Source organism: Carettochelys insculpta, chromosome 1 (assembly GCF_033958435.1).
Source record: "Carettochelys insculpta isolate YL-2023 chromosome 1, ASM3395843v1, whole genome shotgun sequence".
NCBI lineage: Eukaryota > Metazoa > Chordata > Testudines > Carettochelyidae > Carettochelys > Carettochelys insculpta.
The window spans coordinates 67,926,998-67,947,979 of NC_134137.1; the positions used below are offsets into that span (position 1 = coordinate 67,926,998).

General features: G+C 41.1%; 1 protein-coding gene across 6 annotated transcripts in view; it reads left to right on the forward strand.

The window, feature by feature from the left end:
• Positions 1 to 20,982, forward strand: part of VWA8 (von Willebrand factor A domain containing 8) — a 279,042-nt gene that overhangs the window by 119,389 nt on the left and 138,671 nt on the right. For all 6 annotated transcript variants that reach the window (XM_074988426.1, XM_074988442.1, XM_074988464.1 and 3 more), the window contains exons 15-19: positions 3,741 to 3,909; positions 4,330 to 4,407; positions 10,958 to 11,073; positions 13,666 to 13,772; positions 16,356 to 16,462. In XM_074988426.1, the coding sequence (XP_074844527.1) occupies positions 3,741 to 3,909; positions 4,330 to 4,407; positions 10,958 to 11,073; positions 13,666 to 13,772; positions 16,356 to 16,462 (577 nt within the window). The remainder of the gene's footprint in view (positions 1 to 3,740; positions 3,910 to 4,329; positions 4,408 to 10,957; positions 11,074 to 13,665; positions 13,773 to 16,355; positions 16,463 to 20,982) is intronic.

A 20,982-nucleotide genomic window follows, 5' to 3' on the forward strand; every position in this document is an offset into this window, starting at 1 on the left:
TGGGGAATGGAAGGTTCTCTCCAGCTTGTACATTTAAGACTCTTGTAAAATAGTAATTAAATATTTGGCTTTATATTTTAAAGAGATTGCACAAACATTAATCCAACCAACACCCTTGTGAAGCACATGAATGTTGTTCCCATTTACCAACTGGGAAACTGAAGCAGATGTTGTGACTTGCACAAGACCTCAGAGCAAATGGTGAAGAGTTGAATATAAAAATAAAGCACTAAGATTAGTTAATGAGAACAAAAAGCTATGCATTTGTAAGTAGCTGTGCAAAGTGCAGTCACCTTTAGTGTTAGAGAACTTCCTCGAGTGAATAGCTGGTTTACTAAACATTCCTTTACCAAGGTAATTTCTGTTTGTAAGTTGTTAAAATATGCAGTTTACAAATTCAAAGTTTTTTTTTAAATATTGTTGATAGTAGCTAATGAAGAATTAATGGGTTCAGTCCTCAGATATGTGCTCTTTATCCCTGAGAGGAGCTGGGGGCAATGTTCATGCTGTTTGTGTCTCCCCAAGCCTGGTCTCTGGCGCCTTTGCTTGCTTGTTGCTCAGAACAGCTCAAACCTGGGCCCAACTGGCCATACCCATAATGAGGATTAACAAAGTGCAGTGTGATGTGGCTGCGTTACCCATCTCTTCCACTCCCTCCCACATGCCAGAATGGCCCCAGCTGCACTGGGAGAGTCCTCCATGTAGGTTCCGTAGTGGAGGAAATCTGACTGTATTTGGATGCTTTGACACAGGAACGTTGCAAAAGGACCAGGGCCACGAGTGAGCTCAATGTGTGTTTGTTTGTTTTTTATTACTAATGAAAAAGAGAAGTTAATCTAAAATTAAACATGGCTTATCCTATCTTCAAAATCATTGCTTCTGTAAGGTTGGTCAGTGATCCATGGCCTTTTCTGTGCATAGAGCCAATGACACACCCATTGGTTCATGTTTCACATAATTTCAGACATTTCCTTCTATATTTTTTTAATCAATAAGTGTGTAGCTTCTGGGCATATGACTTCAGGATGAGAAAGACTCATGCCACCCACTTGGTTTGCTTTGATTTCAGAGTCTGAGACACAACAGCCTATACTGCAAACAGTTTTCCAAGAATGTTCACTGCCTGTGCTGTGCTATTTCAGAATCCTTGTTATAGCTACCAGATTTGTACATTGTACTAGGCTGTACATTGGTTTAAATTAAAGGGTCAGAGTCTGTCTACAGTTACTCTCTTTACACCTCATTTCTCCTAGAGAGTAAAGGTGGAATTTCCTGGTCCATTCTCATTTCAAACAGAAATGTGGAAAATAGCATGTAATAATAGACAGGAGAAATATAAATGATTACGTTGCAAATTTCTCATTTTTGACTACTAAATTATTTGTCTGGAATTGTAATTGAGGTGTTGAGTAAATGTTGCATATCATCACAGAATCCAACTACAGGTTGAACCTCTCTAGTCCGGCACCCTGACTAGTGCCAAACGAGAGAATTTGTCAGGCTACGGTTGGTAAATATCGTCTAGCAGGATTACCAATATTTGCACTGCTTGCTGGGCTCTTAGAAGACATTTAGGGATAAATTACAGCTAAATAACAGCACAGAACACCCAGAGCCAGAACTGGTGGCTGTAAACAAAGTTTTTGCGACCACCAGAAACTTGGCCACACTGTGATAAGTGGGCACCCAGCTAACTAAAATCATGTTGGATTATGGATGTTGCTGAACAAGAGAATGCTGGTCTAGAGAGCTTCAACCAGTAGTTAGTATAGTTATTTGTATAAACAGTTGCATTTTGAGACCCTAACTGAAATCATGGTCACATTGTGGTAGGCATGGTATAAAAACATATTAAAAGACAATACCTGTCCTGAAGACCTTAACTGAATAGAAAAGAGAGCAATAGACTAGGAGATGGTATCATCTCCATTTTACAGATGGGGAACTGAGTACTTGTCTACACTCAATTCCCCTGTCAATTTAACATACTCACCTTCAGCTACTCAAATAGCATAGCTGAAGTTGATGTACCTGCTGTGATGTCTTCCATGGGATGAGGGGCTACTTTCCCATTGGTTCTGGCTACCTTTCTTATCCTGGTAGAGTTCTAGAGACAACAGTAGAGCACTCGTAGATTGATTTGCTGCATCTAAGCTAATGCATTGTCAATCCACCATAGAGTGAAGACAAGCCCTCAGACACAGAGGCTGTGTCTGCACTTCAAAAATAACTTTGACATTGCTTACTTCGAAGTACAACTTGAAATAAGGAACTTCGAAGTTGAGCATCTACACACACCCTACTTCAAAGTTAAACTTTGAAGTAGAGCACAACTCCATTCTTGGGAATGGAATAAGACTTCGAAGTTGGGCTCCCTACTTCGAAGTAAGGGAAAATGTGTATAGACTGTCTGCTGGCTACTTCGAAGTAGTGCCTAACTTTGAAGTTAATTGCAAAGTTAGTTCCTAGTGTAGACACATCCAGAGAGTTTTAACTGATTTGCTCAAAATCATACAGGAAGTTAGTATTTGAGAGAGCTGAGAATTAAAGCCACATCTTCCCTGAGTTCCAGTCATAGGCCGTGTCTACACGTGCACGCTACTTCAAAGTAGCGGCGCCAACTTCGAAATAGCGCCCGTCACGGCTACACGTGTTGGGCGCTATTTCGAAGTTGAAATCGACGTTAGGTGGCGAGACGTCGAAGTCGCTAACCCCATGAGGGGATGGGAATAGCGCCCTACTTTGAAGTTGAACATCGAAGTAGGGCACGTGTAGACGATCCACGTCCCACAACATCGAAATAGCGGGGTCCGCCATGGCGGCCATCAGCTGAGGGGTTGAGAGACGCTCTCTCTCCAGCCCCTGCGGGGCTCTATGGTCATCGTGTGCAGCAGCCCTTAGCCCAGGGCTTCTGGCTGCTGCTGCTGCAGCTGGGGATCCATGCTGCATGCACAGGGTCTGCAACCAGTTGTCGGCTCTGTGGATCTTGTGTTGTTTAGTGCAACTGTGTCTGGGAGGGACCCTTTAAGGGAGCGGCTTGCTGTTGAGTCTGCCCAGTGACCCTGTCTGCAGCTGTTCCTGGCACCCTTATTTCGATGTGTGCTACTTTGGCGTGTAGACGTTCCCTCACAGCACCTATTTCGATGTGGTGCTGCCCAACGTCGAAGTTGAACGTCGACGTTACCAGCCCTGGAGGACGTGTAGACGTTATTCATCGAAATAGACTATTTCGATGTAGCGTGCACGTGTAGACGTAGCCATAGAATCATAGAAGTGTGGGGTTGGAAGAGACCTCGAGAGGTCATCTATTCGAACCCACTGATCTTTGTTCTAGTAATGTTGTTTTAGGTGCTACCAATTGAGAATGATTCAAAATTCATCACATTTGTAAATTTTGCCTGTTTCATACATACATATAAATAGTAAACAAATGTTAGCGTGATTACTGTATTTACTCAACTTGAAGCATCTAAGTTGTGGTAGGTGAAGCCAAAACTTGGGTGACCTTGGAGGCATTACAAATTATGAAAAATACATTTAGCTTTTTATATTACTAGTTACGGTATGCAATTTTTGTTGGTTTGGATTTTTGTGAAGTTGCACTACTAACATCCTGAATAAAAATATGTCTGTGTTTTAATATAATGATAATTCACTTGCAGATTGATTGTATTTTCTAGTTCAGATTTGTTGTTCGCTGCTTTGACCAGGTAATACATTTTAAAAATATTTTCTTGCAGGTCCATCTTTCCTATCCATTCTTCATTCAGAATAGTTGCTTTGGCAGAACCTCCTGTCATAGGAAGCAGCACAAAACAGTGGTTGGGCCCAGAGTTTCTAACTCTGTTTCTGTTCCATAATGTTAAGCCCTTAACCAGGAATGAAGAAATTCAAGTTATTAAAGAAATGGTAAGTGCTTGCCATTTGGACAGATATTAGTATTGGTTTCTATTTAAAATGTTGAATGTTTATGAACTGCAATATTTTAATATACAACAGATACTCCCTTTTCTTATGTGATGTGAAATCCTCCACACAACATAATTGATTTCTTGATTTTTAAGTCAAGGGTATTTTCTACTACAATTACTATACATTGATTGCAATAGTTTTCTATTATAGTATATTCTCATATTTTGTTACACAATTCCTTCTTTCTGGTTATTCAAAATAAATGTATATTCACTGCATATATGCATGCTGTGTCTAGGCAGGTGTATATATGTGTGCCTATGTAAATTACATATGCACACTAACATGAAATATATATGGGGGGGTGTGCACGTGCATGCACACACACTCACACACTTTCTTTTTTCTTTCACACAGATTCCAAATGTGCCCAAGGTTGCAGTGGAACAGTTGTTGTTATTAACACATAAGCTTCGGGAGACAAATGACCCCACGGTGAGTCTGGTTTTTCAGATTTGCATTCTACTTGTTGTCATTATGTGTATATCTGTTTTCAAAGTCAGTTATATCTCTGCTTAAGAAAGGAGTTATTTTTTCCAGCAATGTGAGGATGCGTCCTGTTTCCTAAATTTCTTGCATTATGCTGATCTGTCTTGACCAGTGGAGGGTGGATTGGGCTCAATCTGGAGTCCATCTCTTCACTTCTTGCATGGCCACAGTAATATCTCTTTATGCCTGCCTCAATAGGATTTGAGTAACAAGCCCTGGAAAGCCAACTCGGGTTTCTTGTGCTATATAATACATGTGGAAACTTTTCTATTTGTAATACAAAGGACCTGATTTAACAAATTATTTAAGCATGTGTATAATTTTAAACATGTGATTTCAAGTTCTAGTGAAGTCATGAGGTACAGGTTGAACCTCTCTAATCCGGAACTCTCTCGTCTGGCAACATCCTTAATCAGGCATGGTAGGTGTGGACAAATTTCCCACGGTCCTGTAACATTTGTTTACAACCGCCAGTCCTGGTTTTCAGTGCTCTGTGCTGTTATTAAGCTGTAATTTACACCTAACTGTGTAGGTGGTGGAAGTGTTGGTAATGTGCTAGACAATATTGACCTTCTGTGGTCCAGCAAATTCTCTTGTCTGGCATTGGTCAGGTCCCAATCATGCCCAGCGAGAGAGGTTCAACTTGTATTATGTATACGTTGTGGTCAATGTGTCTGAAGCAAATGCATAAAGCAGGAATGGGACTTAAAAGCATATGCTAAGCTGTTTTATTGAACAGGGATGGACGAAAGCAGTACTCCTCAACTGGTGTACCGTGGGACAGTGGTGTGCCTCACAGCCGCATGCTGGGAGTGCCGTCTGCTGCTCTGCACATGGACCCCACTGCTTGTGTGTGGTGGCAGCGGTGGCAGCAGAGGCAGCTCTGGGGCAGCGACAGTGGCAGTGGCAGCTCTGATGAGTCACCAGCATCGAGTTAGATGGGGAGGGGGCTAGGGTTGCCTGGCTCTGGGGGAGAAGTGGAAGATTGGGTTATAGTGGGGAGCTGGGAGTGCCTGATTCTGGAGGAGGAGAGGGGGGTTGGGTCAGAGCCAGGAGCTGGGGCTGCCTGGTGTTGGGGAAGAGGGAGAGCGCTGAGTTAGAGCTGGGTTTGGGGAGGCTGGGGGAGTGGGAGGGGATTGAGTTACGTATATTGGGTGTGCCATGAATTATAGCGAGAGATGAAGTGTGCCACAAGGTGATAATGGTTGCTGAGCACAGGACTGAAGCATGTGGTTAAGTTGTTTGCTGAATTATTTAAAATTACCTCCCTGTAAAAACTGCTGTTACATATAATCCAGTGTTTCAGTAATTGTAAATTTGATACCTGGATTTGTTTTGCGATTACTTGAGCAGAGAGGACTATCTAACAGTTAGAAAATGGAGACAGGGATGTAGGAAGTTGGAGAAGGGTCTCAGAAGTGTTAGCATTACTGTGGCAGGCAGTTCTATTAAAGCAGCAATGGAAAAAAAATTACTGGTACAAAAACTGCAGATTTTCTTTTGAAACTGATACAATCAACTCAGTTTTAAAAATTAATTTAAATGGCAAATGATGTAGTGTATCAATTTTTTAAACAAAATGTTTAAAACATTTTATTGGATTCACCTAACGTCAGTATATTACATCAGTGCAAAAGTAATATGTGTTAGGTTAAGTAGGTTGCACAGAGTAATCTACTTTCCTCAACTCTCAGGAGTTTAGCACTAGAAATAGTTTTCCAGCAAGTTAGTGTTTATATTTTTGATTGACTGCTTTACAGGAAAAAAATAAAGTACATAGTCCGCTTCTTAGCAGACATCAATTTTGTTTCCTATGAGATGAAATATTTTGTAGTCCATTGATAACAAAGGATGAGCTTCGTGATTAAATATTTTAAAATCAGCAGGGCTGTCTGAGTTCCATCCAAGGGTATGTGTACACAGCAACCTTATTTCGAAATAAGCTGTTCTGGAAGAGCAATTCCAAAATAGCTTATTTCAAAATAATGCTGCTACACGAAAATGCATTTTGAAATAGCACTTTGCTGTTTTGAAGTACAGGGTCTACACACACAGAGCCTGTTTTGAAATAAAGCCATTGGCTGCATTGTGGCTTATTTCAAAATAGACTCTATTCCCTGTCTTAACCTATTTTTAAATAAGCCAACCGCTATTTTGAAATTATTTTGAAATAGTGCTTGCCTTGTGTAGCTGCTAGGCTAGTTATTTTGAGCTAACTTCGCTGTGTAGACCTACAACAAGAGTCCTCAAAAAAGGTGACTGAGAAGCTCTCTGGCCTGGTACTGTTCATTTTTCGTAACTAATGGAATGTTGAGGAAATTCCCTAAGACTGGAAAAATTTTAATATTGGGCCAATATTCAAAAAGGGTACGTGGGATGACCTGGTAAGTATAGGCCTGACATCATTCCTAGGCAAAATAATGGAAAAGCTGATCTAAAATGAAGGTTAGAAGTATAATTAGGACCAATCAATGTGGTTTTATAGAAAAATAGGTCTATCACACACACGCACAAAGATTTCATTCTTGAATGAAATTACAACTTTGGTTAATAAAGTGCAGTGAGGTAATTTACTCAGACTTTTTGTCAGGCATTTGAGTTAACACCATATGACATTTTGATTAAAAATAGCATTATACAATGCCAGTGGATTGATAACTAACTAACTGACAGGTCTCAAAAAGAATTGTCAATGAGGGTGTCATCACTGAATAGGGGCATCTCTAGTGGGCTTCCTCAGGGTTTGGTTCTAAGCCCAGAGCTACTCAATTTTTTCACCAGTGCTCTGAAAGTAAATATGAAGTTTGTGCATAACAACGATTGACAGAATGATAAATATTAATGAAGACAAGGCAGTCATACAGAATGTTGTGAATTGCTTAGTTAGCTGGGCCCATTGAAATAAAATACAAAGTAGTTCAAAGTTAGTCCTCTAGGAACAAGGAATGCAGCTATAGCTACAGATCAGGGGACTGCATGCTATACGGTAAAACTCACAGTGACTCAACATGAGCTCCATGTGTGATGTGGTAAATAGAGCTAATACCATGGATATGTAAACAAAGGAGCAGAGAAGTGATTTTTACCTCTATATGCAGTGCTGGTGAGACTGATAGTAGACTTATGCTTTCAGTTCTGGTGTCCACATTTTTAAAGGATAGTTGAAGTTTAGTGAGGGTCCAGAGAAGCTTTTCAAAAGACATTTGACAGCCTGCATAAACATACATTGTGCAGTCCTGGGGGAATTCTGAAATTTTACTATGGCTTCAAATCTAAAAATTACAGAATTCCCCCAGACTAATTGTGGAATAGTCTTTAGTCCTATGGAATCCAAGCTAAAGTTGTCAGCAACATCTAGGCCATGGTGAGAGGTTAGAGGCACTCTGTTAGCATGAACAATCAGACAATAGGATGTTTTACTGTGAATACAGGCGTGAAATAGACCTGCATTTTATCTGTGTTGTCATTTGGCATTGCCATAGACTGGATAATGAAGAAGTTTGTTAATAAGACAAACATGGATTAGGACAGGTAGCTGGCATATGTTTAAAAGACCTAAATTTAGCTGATGATATTGTGCTACTGAGTGACTCTCACAAAAAGTTGCATTACAATGGCCATGTCTACACTAGCCCCAAACTTCGAAATGGCCACACAAATGGCCATTTCAAAGTTTACTAATGAAGCGCTGAAATGCATATTCAGTGCTTCATTAGCATGCGGGCGGCCGTGGCACTTCCAAATTGACGAGCCTTGCCGCCATGCGGCTCGTCCCGACAGGGCTTCTTTTCGAAAGGACCCCGCCTACTTCGAAGTCCCCTTATTCCCATGAGCTGATGGGAATAAGGGGACTTCGACGTAAGTGGGGTCCTTTGGAAAAGAAGCCCCGTTGGGATGAGCCGCGCGGCAGCAAGGCGCGTCAATTTTGAAATGCCATGGCTGCCCGCATGCTAATGAAGCGCTGAATATGCATTTCAGCGCTTCATAAGTAAACTTCGAAATGGCCATTTGTGTGGCGATTTCGAAGCTTGGGGCTAGTGTAGACGTAGCCAATGGCAGACAATTTTCCAGCAATAGCAAATCAAACAGGGCTCAGAATAGCTAAACCAAACTTGTCTGAAAATGCATACATCAAATAGTAACATCACATTAGAAGGCAAAAATATCAAGCAAGTTGAAGTACGTTAACTACTCGGGCAGCACCTTTCACAGTTTAGGTTAATTACACCTGTATTTCCCCTTTGTGGTCCAGTAAAGAAACCACCCCTACATTGCCAGCACCTCAGTCATCGCTTCTCTTGGTGGGAGGCCTGCATCTCTCTCCCACCTAACATCTCACTGCTTTGTGCAGCTCCCGTTGCTCAGGAACAACAAACCATGGCCCTGGAAGCTATGAGTGGCTGTGCCTGTAGACACTCCTAAACAAAGTATCTTATGGCCCACCAGCAGCTAACACTGATAAACCATTTGTGGCCCATGAGTCAAGAGTTTTCTCACCCCTGTTGAACCCCAGCCAGGGAGCCACTTCCAACTTCTGGGAGAAGCAAGCTTCTCCTGGGTCCTTTAATGCCCAAATCTGCCCAGGTGGCTAAAGACCTTGGGCCCGCAGGTTGGTCTCTGGCCAGAAACTCCTCCGTTCTCTATTTACGTCATCCAGCACATACGGCTCCATCTTGGACGCTATACTTCAACTTTTGGAACTTTTCAGACGTTTTTTGTCTTTGTTGCTAGATTAAAGTATCCATTAGTAGCTTAGTAACCATTCATTGGCCCTAGCCAACATAACTGTGCTGATCTAACCCCTGGTATAGACATAGCAGTGCGGATGGAAGAATGCTGCTGTTAACGTAGCTTTTCTTTTTGTGGAAGTAGTGTTTCTATACCAATAGAAAAACCTCTGCCATGATGGAGGCCATATTGGAATTATGGGATTATCCTTGCATATCCGCACCAACATAGCTATGACAGTATAGTCTCCATAGCATAGATGTACCCTCAGATGAAACAAGAACTTTGTGTGCAAATAAATATAGACTGCAATCAAGTTATCTCTTAACCCTTTGTTTGGTAAATTAAGCAGATTGAGCTCCTTTAGTAATCATTTTAAGGCATCGTTATTCCATATTGTGAATAATTTTCATAACTTGTGTTTGAATTGTTTCTACATTTCAATATTAATTTTAATATGTGGTTATCAGAACTTGACACACTGTTCCAGTAATGGCCTGCACAGTACTATGTAAGGTATAATATAGTCTTCCCCCGCCTTACGAGGGTAATTCGTTCCTGAAAAACTCCTCTTAGGGTGAATTCTTGTAAGTCGAAAATGTAATTACCATTAATTTCAATGGAAAAAAATTTTATGCATTCCTGAGCCCCAAAATTTACACCCACTTATGCTTACCTAGCAGAGGGCACAACTGCGCAGAGCAGGTGGCGGCAGCTCCCTAGCCGCCCAGGGAGCAAGCGGCAAGGGCGGGGCCAGGATGGACTGTGTGCCCAGCAGCCACATCTCCCAGAAACGCCTGGGAGCCTGCGGCTGCCAGCTGGGCCGGGGCGCACCACTGCTGCGGCGCTGAGGCAGAAACCAGACCAGCCCCAGCTAAAGGATGGGCTGGGGGCTCCAGGAAACTGCTGCCAGGTGGCAAGCAGCGCCTGAGGCGCAGCTGTGCAGGGTGGGCGGAGGAGGCCCCCTAGCCACCTGAGGAGTGAACAGCAGGGGCGGGGACAGGATGGGCTGACTTTGTCTAGCTGCAGGGTGTCCGCATCCCACTGAGGCACTCGTAAACTTGAGTAAATGCCTCATGAGGCGAAGTAATGGTTCTTAATCAAGCCGCTCGTAAACTTGAATTCTTGTAGCCTGAATGGGCATATCACGGGGTATGACTGTACTAGCTCTTTTTTGCTAGAGCATCACATGGGGAGCTCAGATTCATCTAGTAATAAATAGAAGACTTCAATTTCCAGGATGTCAATTCTGTTACAAATGCTAAATTCATTTAAAAATAATGGACACGATATCTTGAATCGGGATGCTATGTCTCTAATAAACGCAGAGGCATGTCATATTTGTTAAGACACTGCCATACACTGGTGCAAAAAACTTTCACATAAATTAGCTTTAACACACACAATTTAACTTTCACTTGTTTGTCATTTTGATTTAATTTATTTAATAATAATAATAGTAATAATAATAACAATAATAACATGTCTTGTGTAGCAATACATTTTTCTCCATGTTGGCTCATTAGTTGAAATTGTAGTGCTGACATTTTGGTGACCTACTAATTTCCATAGTAGTTGATTCCTGCAACAAACACAGAATTAAGACCTCTGAAGGATTAAGCAGTTAACACTGGGATCTGAGGAAAAAAGCAAGTGTTTAAGATCATAATTTGAAATAATTGCCTTCAGTGTAAATGGTTTTCTTCCAGGTTTGTTGCTTTTTAAAATCTAAGAGGACTGTTAATAAACTTGCCTTTTATTTTTGCAGGCACAGTCATTGGCATCATCTTTGTCCACACGACAGCTATTACGAATTTGTCGCCGTCTGTCACAGTATCCAAATGAAAGTCTCTACCATGCTGTCAATAAGGCCTGTCTTTCCAGGTAGCCATGCTAATTTTACGGTAACCGTTTAAAATTCCATAAAACAACTGCTAATAAGCTAAAAATGGTTAATTTTTTTTTTTTTAAGAATTAGGCATTAATATTAGCAAAGGTACTACTCTGATTCTCCCTGATCACAGCATGTTAGATGTCACTTCTGTGGAATTCCTAGACTTCAGACATTATTTGAAACAAATCATTCAGCACTTTTTAGTCTCTGTATGTGTTTCAAGTACTTGCTGACTTTAGAGAAATATGTTTTAAGAACTAATGATTGTCAACTTTGTGATGGTGTCTCGAAAAAGAGAAAATACTACTCTGGGTTGTATTAATGGAATACAGTCTAAAATGAGTGCCAGTTTGAGAACTGTATTTAATTTTAGGCTTTGCTTTGTTAAGACATTGTAAACAATTCAGATTTTGCAAAGGAAAGCTATAACAGCTATGAAAATTTTTGAGGAACATGAGTGATGAGTAGTTCTTCGAGGTACTGAGAATCTTGAGCTGTCGAAGCCTGGGGACTGTGTCATCTGGCATCAGTCAAAAAGAAAGACACAGCTTAGTGATCTGGCTCCCACTGACTGTGAAAGGAACTAGGTCATTGTTCCCATCATCCTAACTCATTCACCGTTACAGTTTCTTCAGTAAAATCCAACATAACAATGTAATTTTTTAAAAGAAGCATTTATATTAATATAATTTCGGGACTGAAGTTTAGATTAGATCTAAATAATACATGAGTACTACAACCTTCCTAATGTTAAATAGTAACAGAGAGAAAGCCGTGCTAGTCTATATACTATCAAAACAAAAAAGCAGTCTAGTAGCACTTTAAAGACTAACACAATAATTTATTAGGTGAGCTTTCGTGGGACAGACCCACTTCTTCAGACCATAGCCATATCAGAACAGACTCAATATTTAAGGCACAGAGAACCAAAAATAGTAACAAGGTGGACAAATCAGAAAAAAAATCATCAAGGTGAGCAAATCAGAGAGTAGACGGGCAGAAGGGAGGTGGAGTGTCAAGAATTAAATTAAGCCAAGTATGCAAATGAGCCCCTATAATGACCCAAAAAATTCCCATCCCGATTCAAACCATGTGTTAATGTGTCGAATTTGAATATAAAAGAGAGTTCAGCAGCCTCCCGTTCCAGAGTGTTGTGAAAATTCCTCTTCAGTAAGACACAAACTTTTAAGTCATTAACAGAAAGGCCTTCTCCATTGAAATGCTGGCTGATCGGTCTGTGAATCAGGAGTGTTTTTATGTCTGTTTTATGCCCATTAATTCTTTGTCTAAGAGAGTTTGAAGTCTGTCCAATATACAAAGCATCTGGGCATTGTTGGCACATGATGGCATATATGATGTAGTTGAGGAACATGAGAATGTACCCATGATTCTGTGACTAACCTGTTTAGTTCCAGTGATGGTATCTCCAGAATAGATATGTGGACATAGCTGGTAGTGGGCTTTGTTGCAAGTAAAAGTTCCAGCACTGATGTTCCTGCGGTATAGACTGTGGTTGTGGGTGAGAATCCTCATAAGGTTGGGAGTTTGCCAGTAGGAGAGAACAGACCTGTCACCTAGGGCCTTCTGGAGTGTGGCATCTCATTCTAGTGCTTCAGTCCTGGAACTTTTCCTTGAAACAAAGCCTGCTGCCAGCTTTGTCCACATATCTATTCTGGAGATACCATCACTGGACCTAAACAGGTCAGTCACAGAATCACGGGCACATTCTCATGTTCCTCAACTAACATCATCTATGCCATCATATGCCAACAATGCCCAGATGCTTTGTATGTTGGACAGACTTCAAACTCTCTTAGACAAAGAGTTAATGGGCACAAAACGGACATAAGAATACCCCGATCCACAAATCGATCAGCCAGCATTTCAATGGAGAGGGCCTTTCTGTTAATGACTTAAAAGTTTGTGTCTTACTGAAGAGGAATTTTCACAACACTCTGGAAAGAGAGGCTGCTGAACTCTCTTTTATATTCAAATTCGACACATTAACACATGGTTTGAATCGGGATGGGAAATTTCTGAGTCATTATAGGGGCTCATTTGTATACTTGGCTTAATCTAATCCTTGACTTCTCCCCCCCGCCCCCTGCCCTTCTACCCTCTGGTTTGCTCACCTTGATAATTTTTTTTCTGATTTGTCCACCTTGATTACTATTTTTGGTTCTCTGTGCCTTAAATATTGAGTCTGTTCTGATATGGCTATGGTTTGAAGAAGTGGGTCTGTCCCACGAAAGCTCACCTCATAAATTATTGTGTTAGTCTTTAAAGTGCTACTGGACTGCTTTTTTCTTCCTAGTGTTGTGATTGTATTTTTTTATGTACCCAGATACCTTTGGAATTAGGAGTTAATGATGTGGGGAGAGGAGTTTTCAAAGTTCCCAGTAGCGTGATGTCCCATTTCCTTTCCTAAGCACAGATAGAGTAGTTGAGGATTTGGAAACTGTTAGAGTGGGACAGGAATTGAGCATGTGAAGTCACAGTATAGTGTCACATTCATCTTGGAAGGCAAAAATAACTCTGAGAAAAGTAAAAACTGACCTTTTTTTTTCTCCCCCTTTGTTTAGATTTTTGCCAAACCTTGCAAGATCAGCTTTACATAAGAATCTGCTGGATTCAGGGATTGAGATAAACCTGGATGATATTCAGAAACAAGAGGAGAAGGATTATAGTTGTAAGCTTCTGTCACCTTTTGTTTTAATCTTTCATGAAGATTACTCAATTGTTTGAACACACAATGATGTATTAAATGTTCACTTAGTTAAGCGTGATTTGATTTAGGTACATGTCTTGGCCCTTATGTTGCTGAAAGATGTGCCTATATCTCTCTGTATATGTTCTCTATGTTTTCATAACTGCAAAACTTCCTAAACCCAAGTGATTCTTTAGTGTAGCCTGGCCCGCTTACTTTTATATGTGTTCTTTACATTTGTAAGTCTCTGGCTATGTCTACACTAGCCAAAAACTTCAAAATGGCCATTCAAATGGCCATTTTGAAGTTTACTAATGAAGCGCTGAAATATATATTCAGCGCCTCATTAGCATGCGGGCAGCCGCAGCACTTTGAAATTGACACAGCTTGCAGCCATGCGGCTCGTCTAGACAGGACTCCTTTTCGAAAGGACCCCGGCTACTTCGAAGTCCCCTTATTCCTATGAGCAGATGGGAATAAGGGGACTTCGAAGTAGCCGGGGTCCTTTCAAAAAGGAGACCCATCTGGACGAGCCATGCGGCGGCGAGCCGCGTCAATTTTGAAGTGCTGCAGCCACCTGCATGCTAATGAGACACTGAATATGTATTTCAGCGCTTCATTAGTAAACTTTGAAATGGCCATTTGCATGGCCATTTTGAAGTTTTTGGCTAGTGTAGACACGGCCTCTGAGATTAGTGGGTTTGTTCGTAGGTTTTAGTGGGTCACTTTGCTACCTTCCTCTGTTAGCACTCTTGACAACTACACCAGGATTATATTTTTTTGGGTAGTTGAGTCTTCTGTATATTTCTCCATTCTTCCACCTCCCCAGTACTCTATTCTTCCTCTTCCTCACTATGATCCAAATAAGCTGTTTTCTTTTGTTAACACATCTGCACAAGCCCTTGGTCTTCTATCACTCTGATGATGGTAATCTGGTTTTCCCTCTTCTGAGTGCTCTCTCTCTCTCTCTCTCCATACTATCTGAAATCCTACCATTATAGACAACTTCCTCTCCCATCAATCTGTAACATTTCTTTCTCTTTGTTAGTTCACATCTTTGAGTTTGTTTCTTACCACATGAATTTTGTGCTTTTTTTTGTTTGTTTTTGCATTCAATTTTGTATATATATCGTTTCTGCTTACATCTTTTATCTCATTTCCTGTGTTGTCTCACTCTCCAAATTTACTCATGTCTATCCCTGGGCCTTCCTGTTTTCTTTCTATTTTTTTTCTCACACTCAGCTTCATGCTTTCTGTCATGTAACACAGTCTGGCACTTCCTGTCCATTCAATCCTATCCGCATACTTAATTTCCTTGTTGCCTCACCAGTGCTCTCTTTGCTTTTCCTCTCCTGCACAGTTGTTAAGGGCTTTGTCTTACATGTGTTTCTCTTGTCTGCTTTTCTTTGCTGGGCCTTTAAAACAGAGGATATGTCTTAAAATATAGTTAGAAAATGGCTGCACCCAGTAAAAAAATTGCATTACTACACACAGTAGCTGAAGATGACTCTTTTGTTTCAAAACATATATGGTAGAAATTGGTGCCAAGTACTTAACTGGATATTTTAAATTATAGTGATACAACTAAATATTCAGTCCTGTGCTAACATTTAATTTTTTGCAAAGCTGACACTAATATGCCAACTTATACTTCTTTATAAATCTGTTTTGAACTTGGTTCATTATTATGTTCAACATTAGAACTGACAAAATACAGCAGATTTAGGAAGTTCAAATTACCAGCAATTTCATAACTCTGCCGTTTGCAAATTTAAACTAAAGAAATCAAAACAAACAATGGAGAGCAATTTCTCAGTATTACAGTTCAGGTTTATCCAACTCAACAGGATGTCTGAATAGCAGAAAAGGGCAAGCATCTGTGGGAAGCGGAGCTGACTATCTGGAACTGCTGTGTTGTAGCATAGTTACTTATATTAGACAGTTGTGGTTGCTCAGTACAGTAGTTTTAATTATTTTTCTCTCCAAACTTTTGCTGAAGGTTTCTCCAACAAATTTAGCCACTTTTCACCAGTATTTTACTTGTACCTATTTTATGGTGTTGACAAATTTGTATATAGTGTACTGAATGGAGATATCAACAGTGACTTTATCTTGCTTAAAGTTTAAAGGAAATGACTGAATTATTAGAGGAAGGGAGTACCACGTTAGGGCTTCAGCCAAAGCTGTTGTCATAGTCTACATACTCAAAGAGAGGTAGCTGTGTTAGTCTGCATCTTCATCAAACAAAAAAAACAGTCATGCAGCACTATAAAGATTAACAAAATAATTTATTAGGTGACAACCTTTCATGGATAGACCCACTTCTTTCTGGTATTTGTTCCCCTATCACCACCAGTTTGTCATATCTTTAAATAGTGCTCATTTTAAGCCTTAAAGTTTCACACACATCTTCTTTCTTCTGAACTACAAGAAACAAAATATTTCTGGATGCTTTACTGTTACCCATACATTTCAACAAATGTATGCACTGCCTCATTGTCAGTATGGTTGACTGCATATCTGCAGATCAGTGTAATAAGTAATTTCTTGTTTTTCATAAAATAGGTGAAGTAAATAATGGGGTTCTTAGAATTGGATCTACCACAATGCCCGTTTATAATCCCAACGAAAAAATGAAAGTGCCTGATGTTCTGTTTTATGAGAACACCCAGGTAAGTGCAGTTGTCTGACACTACAAGTGCAATAGAGTTTGATAAATAGTGTAATAATGACTTTTTAAAGAGAATGTTTTTGGAGTGGGTGCATCAGACTGAAACAGTGACCCTTAAACATTTTCATCTTATTGGTAAATGTGATTCTCATTTCAGATGATTGGAGATCAAGTTTCTTAACCCATCCCTTTATGAAGAGATTATATAAAGCCTGTAGAAATTAAAAAAAAAAATAAACAAACAGCTCTTGAACCTGTATTTTATTTATAGTGAATCAATAAAATACTGTGTTGAGAGGATTTACTATTGCTGGTTGCCTAAACCACTTTTGTTATAGGTGAACAGTTCTTTTTAAAGACCCTATTTTTGGAAGGTTGCAGCTTGAAGTTTTATTGCTTGCAGCACACAGTTTGGATTAGGAATTACAAGGATACCTTTTAAATACAAATCCAAATAAATTTTTGAAAATCTACCACTATTCATAGTAATTCTATATGTAACACTTTTTAATACACAAACACAGCATTCCCTGTAAGTTCAGTGCTGGGTCAGCTGCACATCAGAGATTCAGGTGCTGCCCAGCTGATTAGCAGAGCTCCCACTGCATTTAAAGCTGGCAACATTTATTTCTTCTGGTGGTGCACATTCCAGATGCCTTCGTACACACAACAAAATTTATTCTGCCCATGGATAGAAGAAACTTATAAGGAACCTTGAACAAGCAGTATGCTTCTCAACAGCTTACTGAGCCAAATCTGAGGCTGATGTGCTTCTGCTTAAATAATATTTAGTTATTATTCTAAGATAGAATCTCCCAATTAGAGTGCAGGAGTATGACAAGAGTTGCTGCAGCATTCAGTTTTCCTCCAGGTATATAGCCTGCACAGTCTCTCTGGTTCTGAGTGTCTACTGTATGGTCTTTTTAATAGACATATTATGTGCAAATCCAAGGATCCTAATTGGCTGACAGCCATTTTTTGCTAATCAGAGCTCAAGAATTGCTGAAGGACTAGGCTGTATATATGGAAATCTCTTTAGTATGTCTACTAATGGTTAAAACATAGATGGAGCTACTAAGAGGTGCTTGCATAACAAGTTAGAAAACCATTCCCAGAGAGTAATGATCGATGGTTCATAGTCATACTGGAAGAGTGTAACAAGGGGTGTGTGTTGGGATCAGTTCTGGGTCTGGTTCTTTTCAATATGTTCAGCAATGATTTATATCATGACATAGAATCCACTTACAAAGTTTACAGATGACACCAACCTGAGAGAGGCTGTGAGTGCTTTGAAGGAAGGAATTAAAAGTCAAAATTATCTGGACAAACTGGAGAAGTGGTCTGAAGTAAATAAGATTAAATTTAATAAGGACAAATGCGAAGTACTCCACTCACGACAGAAAAATCAGTTGCACATATACGAAATAGGAAATGACTGTCTAGAAGGGAGTGCTGCAGGAAAGGATCTGGGGGTTATAGTGGACTACAAGCTAAATATGAGTCGTCAGTGTGATACTGTTGCAAAAAAAAGGTTGGGGGGAACATCACTCTGGGATGTATTAACAGGTGTGTTGTAAGTAAAGAACAGGAAGTATTCTGCTCTATTCCACACTGATTAGGCTTTGACTGGAGTATTGTGTCCTCTTCTGGGCACCACATTTCAGGACAGATGTGGACAACTTGAAGATAGTCCAGAGAAGAGCAACAGAAATGATGACCTGAAAATATGACCTAAGCGGGAAAATTAAAAAAAAGTTTTAGTCTGGAAAAGAGAAGTTTGAGATGGGGACACACTAACGGTTTCCAAGTACATAAAAGGTTGTTACAAGGAGGACAGGAGAAGAAATTTTTCTTAACCTCTGAGGATATGACAGAAAGCACTCGGCTTAAACTGTAGGAACAGAAGTTTAGTTTGGACATTAGGAAAAACTTCCTAACTGTCAGGATGGTTATACACTGGAATAAATTGCCTTGGGAGGTTGTGGAATCTCCATCATTGAAGATATTTAAGAGCAGGTTAGACAAACACCTGTCATGGGTGCTTGGGTGCCATGAGTGCAGGGGACTGGACTAGATATCTCTCAAGATCCCTTCCAGTCCTATGATTCTGTGAAATCTCTGTTCTGATTGGCTGTTGACAGAAGTGTTGCCTTCATCCTCTCGCACTCTTCAGCTGATGTAGAGAAATTCCAAAAAGTTTATGAGGGGAAAGAGACTAAGAATAACAAAAAAGCAAAGAAGTAGGTCTGAGCTCATGCTGTGAAAGGAGAAGTGTTTTTCTCTAGCCTAGGCAGCTGAACTACTGTTCACAAGATAACATAGGCTTCTGATCACCACAGTGCTAAAGCTATAGCTTTCGGTCCCCAGGGCATGCTTGGCCATAGGACCTCCCCACTGAGTGAATCTCCAAAATGCTGTCCGTTACAAAGGCAACACAGGCAGCTAGAGCTCTCTGATGAAGTGTTTGCCTATTAGGCTTAGCTTTTAGAGCCTTGGCAGGGCCTATTCCTTAGGTACACGTTGCACCTCTGTAGTCTGGCAACATCTCTCGTCCAGCAGGACCAGCAATGTTGCTAAGCCAGAGGGTTGGGCAGGAGGGCAAGCTGCAGCCCGTGTCCTCCAGCAGCCCTGCCTGGGGGCTGGAGCTGACATCCCTGGGAGCCTCACAGTGGGCAACCTTATGGGTGAGGAGGCAGAGCCATACAGGACCCAGCCAGCCTCCCCTGACAGCTCTATGGCATTGGTGGCAGCCACTAGGTGCCAAAACCAGCTTCCCCCAGCAGCCTCATGGTGCTGGTGCCGTGTCCTGGCCAGCCCTCTGGGGCTGAGGCTGGAGGCAGCCCTGCAGGGCTGCAGCCACGTCCCCTGCAGCCTCACGGGGCCGTGGCTGGAGCTGGCTTCCCCTGGCAGCCTTGTGGTGGGCGACATAGGCAGGAGTCCCAGCAGCAGCACAGGCCAGAGTGCCCACCAAGCAGCAGAAGGGTGAGCAGCCAGGTGTAGGGGATACCAGCTTGGGGGCTGGAGGCAGGGAAAATCCACTGGTCTGGCGAACTCTCTTGTTCGGGGCCAGTCAAGTCCCAACCAAGCTGGGTCAGAGAGGTACAACTGTGCTTTACTTTCCTTCCCTTCATTTTTGTATCACCCCCCCCACACACACCGCTTCCTGTTCCGCTACAGAGCAATGAATGCAGCCTCCACTGCACGGGCCCTGTTGGCAATATGAATTTATGAGAATCTTGTTAATCTTTCTTACTCGGTTCCATGGTTTAGGTTTTGTTCTGTGCTGCCATTTCAGTAATGTTCTTTTAGTTCGGTGCTCTTACAGCTGAAATCCCTAAATCTTATATTGATGCCCTTTCCATCTTGTTTAAGGAGACAATAATTACAGTGATTACAAATTGAAAGCACTGAAAAAATGTGAACCTTATGGTAGAATATTTTTTATCTGCTTTGTTTAGGTGTCACTTTCGTTAGACATGTTGACTAGGTACGACAAAGTAGTTGTGGGGATTTTATTCCCCTGGTTAGGTTGCATGTGTTTCCTACTGTGCTGTAGTGACAACAGGTGTGTGCCTCAGTTTCCCTATGCACAACATCAATGCATAGTTGGTGATGGGAGTTTCACTGTGATGACTTCTTGCATGTAGGCAATGGGCTTCCATACCATTTGTAACCTAAGCAACCAAGTGACACCTTTCTTCCTTGGGAAACGGGACAAAGGAGGGAGGAGGGGCCTGGCTGGTTTGAAGTGTAACTGGGCAGTTGAGTGGGGCAGTCATGTCTGACGTGAAAGCAAGGAAGGAGGGCCAGGGCCCCAGCTCAGGAGCCCTCCTTGGTTCCCCTCTCCTCATGATATAATATTGCTTGCTTCTGATTTTGGTGCTGACAGGTCTGTTCAATGCTGGGTCCCTGGCCCTAAATAAAACTTATGTTCTACCTGCTGAAAGAGAGTTACATCTGACTGTGGATGGGGTGCAGGGCCCAGTGACCTCCATACTCCTTGACATCCGGTGACAGCTAACAACGATAGCAATGTGTTTGTGATTTTTTTTTTCCAAAAACAGTCAGAAAGCAGTATTTTAATGATTAAAATTAGTTTTCTTCTTTTTTCCTGTATTGCTAGCTCCCATCCCAGTATGACACACTAAAGTGTTCTCATGATTATTTCAGAACCATGAAAATCTGCTTGAGAATCAAACTGATTTATGAGCAGTAAAGCAATGTATATCATTTTTGTGTGCTGCGGTTTAAAACCCAGTATTTAGATATGCATGCTCAGCCCCAAAACATTTTGTATTCCATTTGGGTTTCAGCATTTCTGTAAAACTATAGCATGTTGCAACTGAAGATATAGGTCCAGCTGTCTGAACTGGTTTGCATATTGTGAGGCTCAAAAGAAGAACAATGATTTTTAGATACACACTAAATGCCCCGCTCAGCCTAGCTACTGCAGGAGGAGGATGTGTGTGAATAGTTCTTGCTAAGGCTAGTGGAATTTTGACATTTCCATTTGCCAATCTT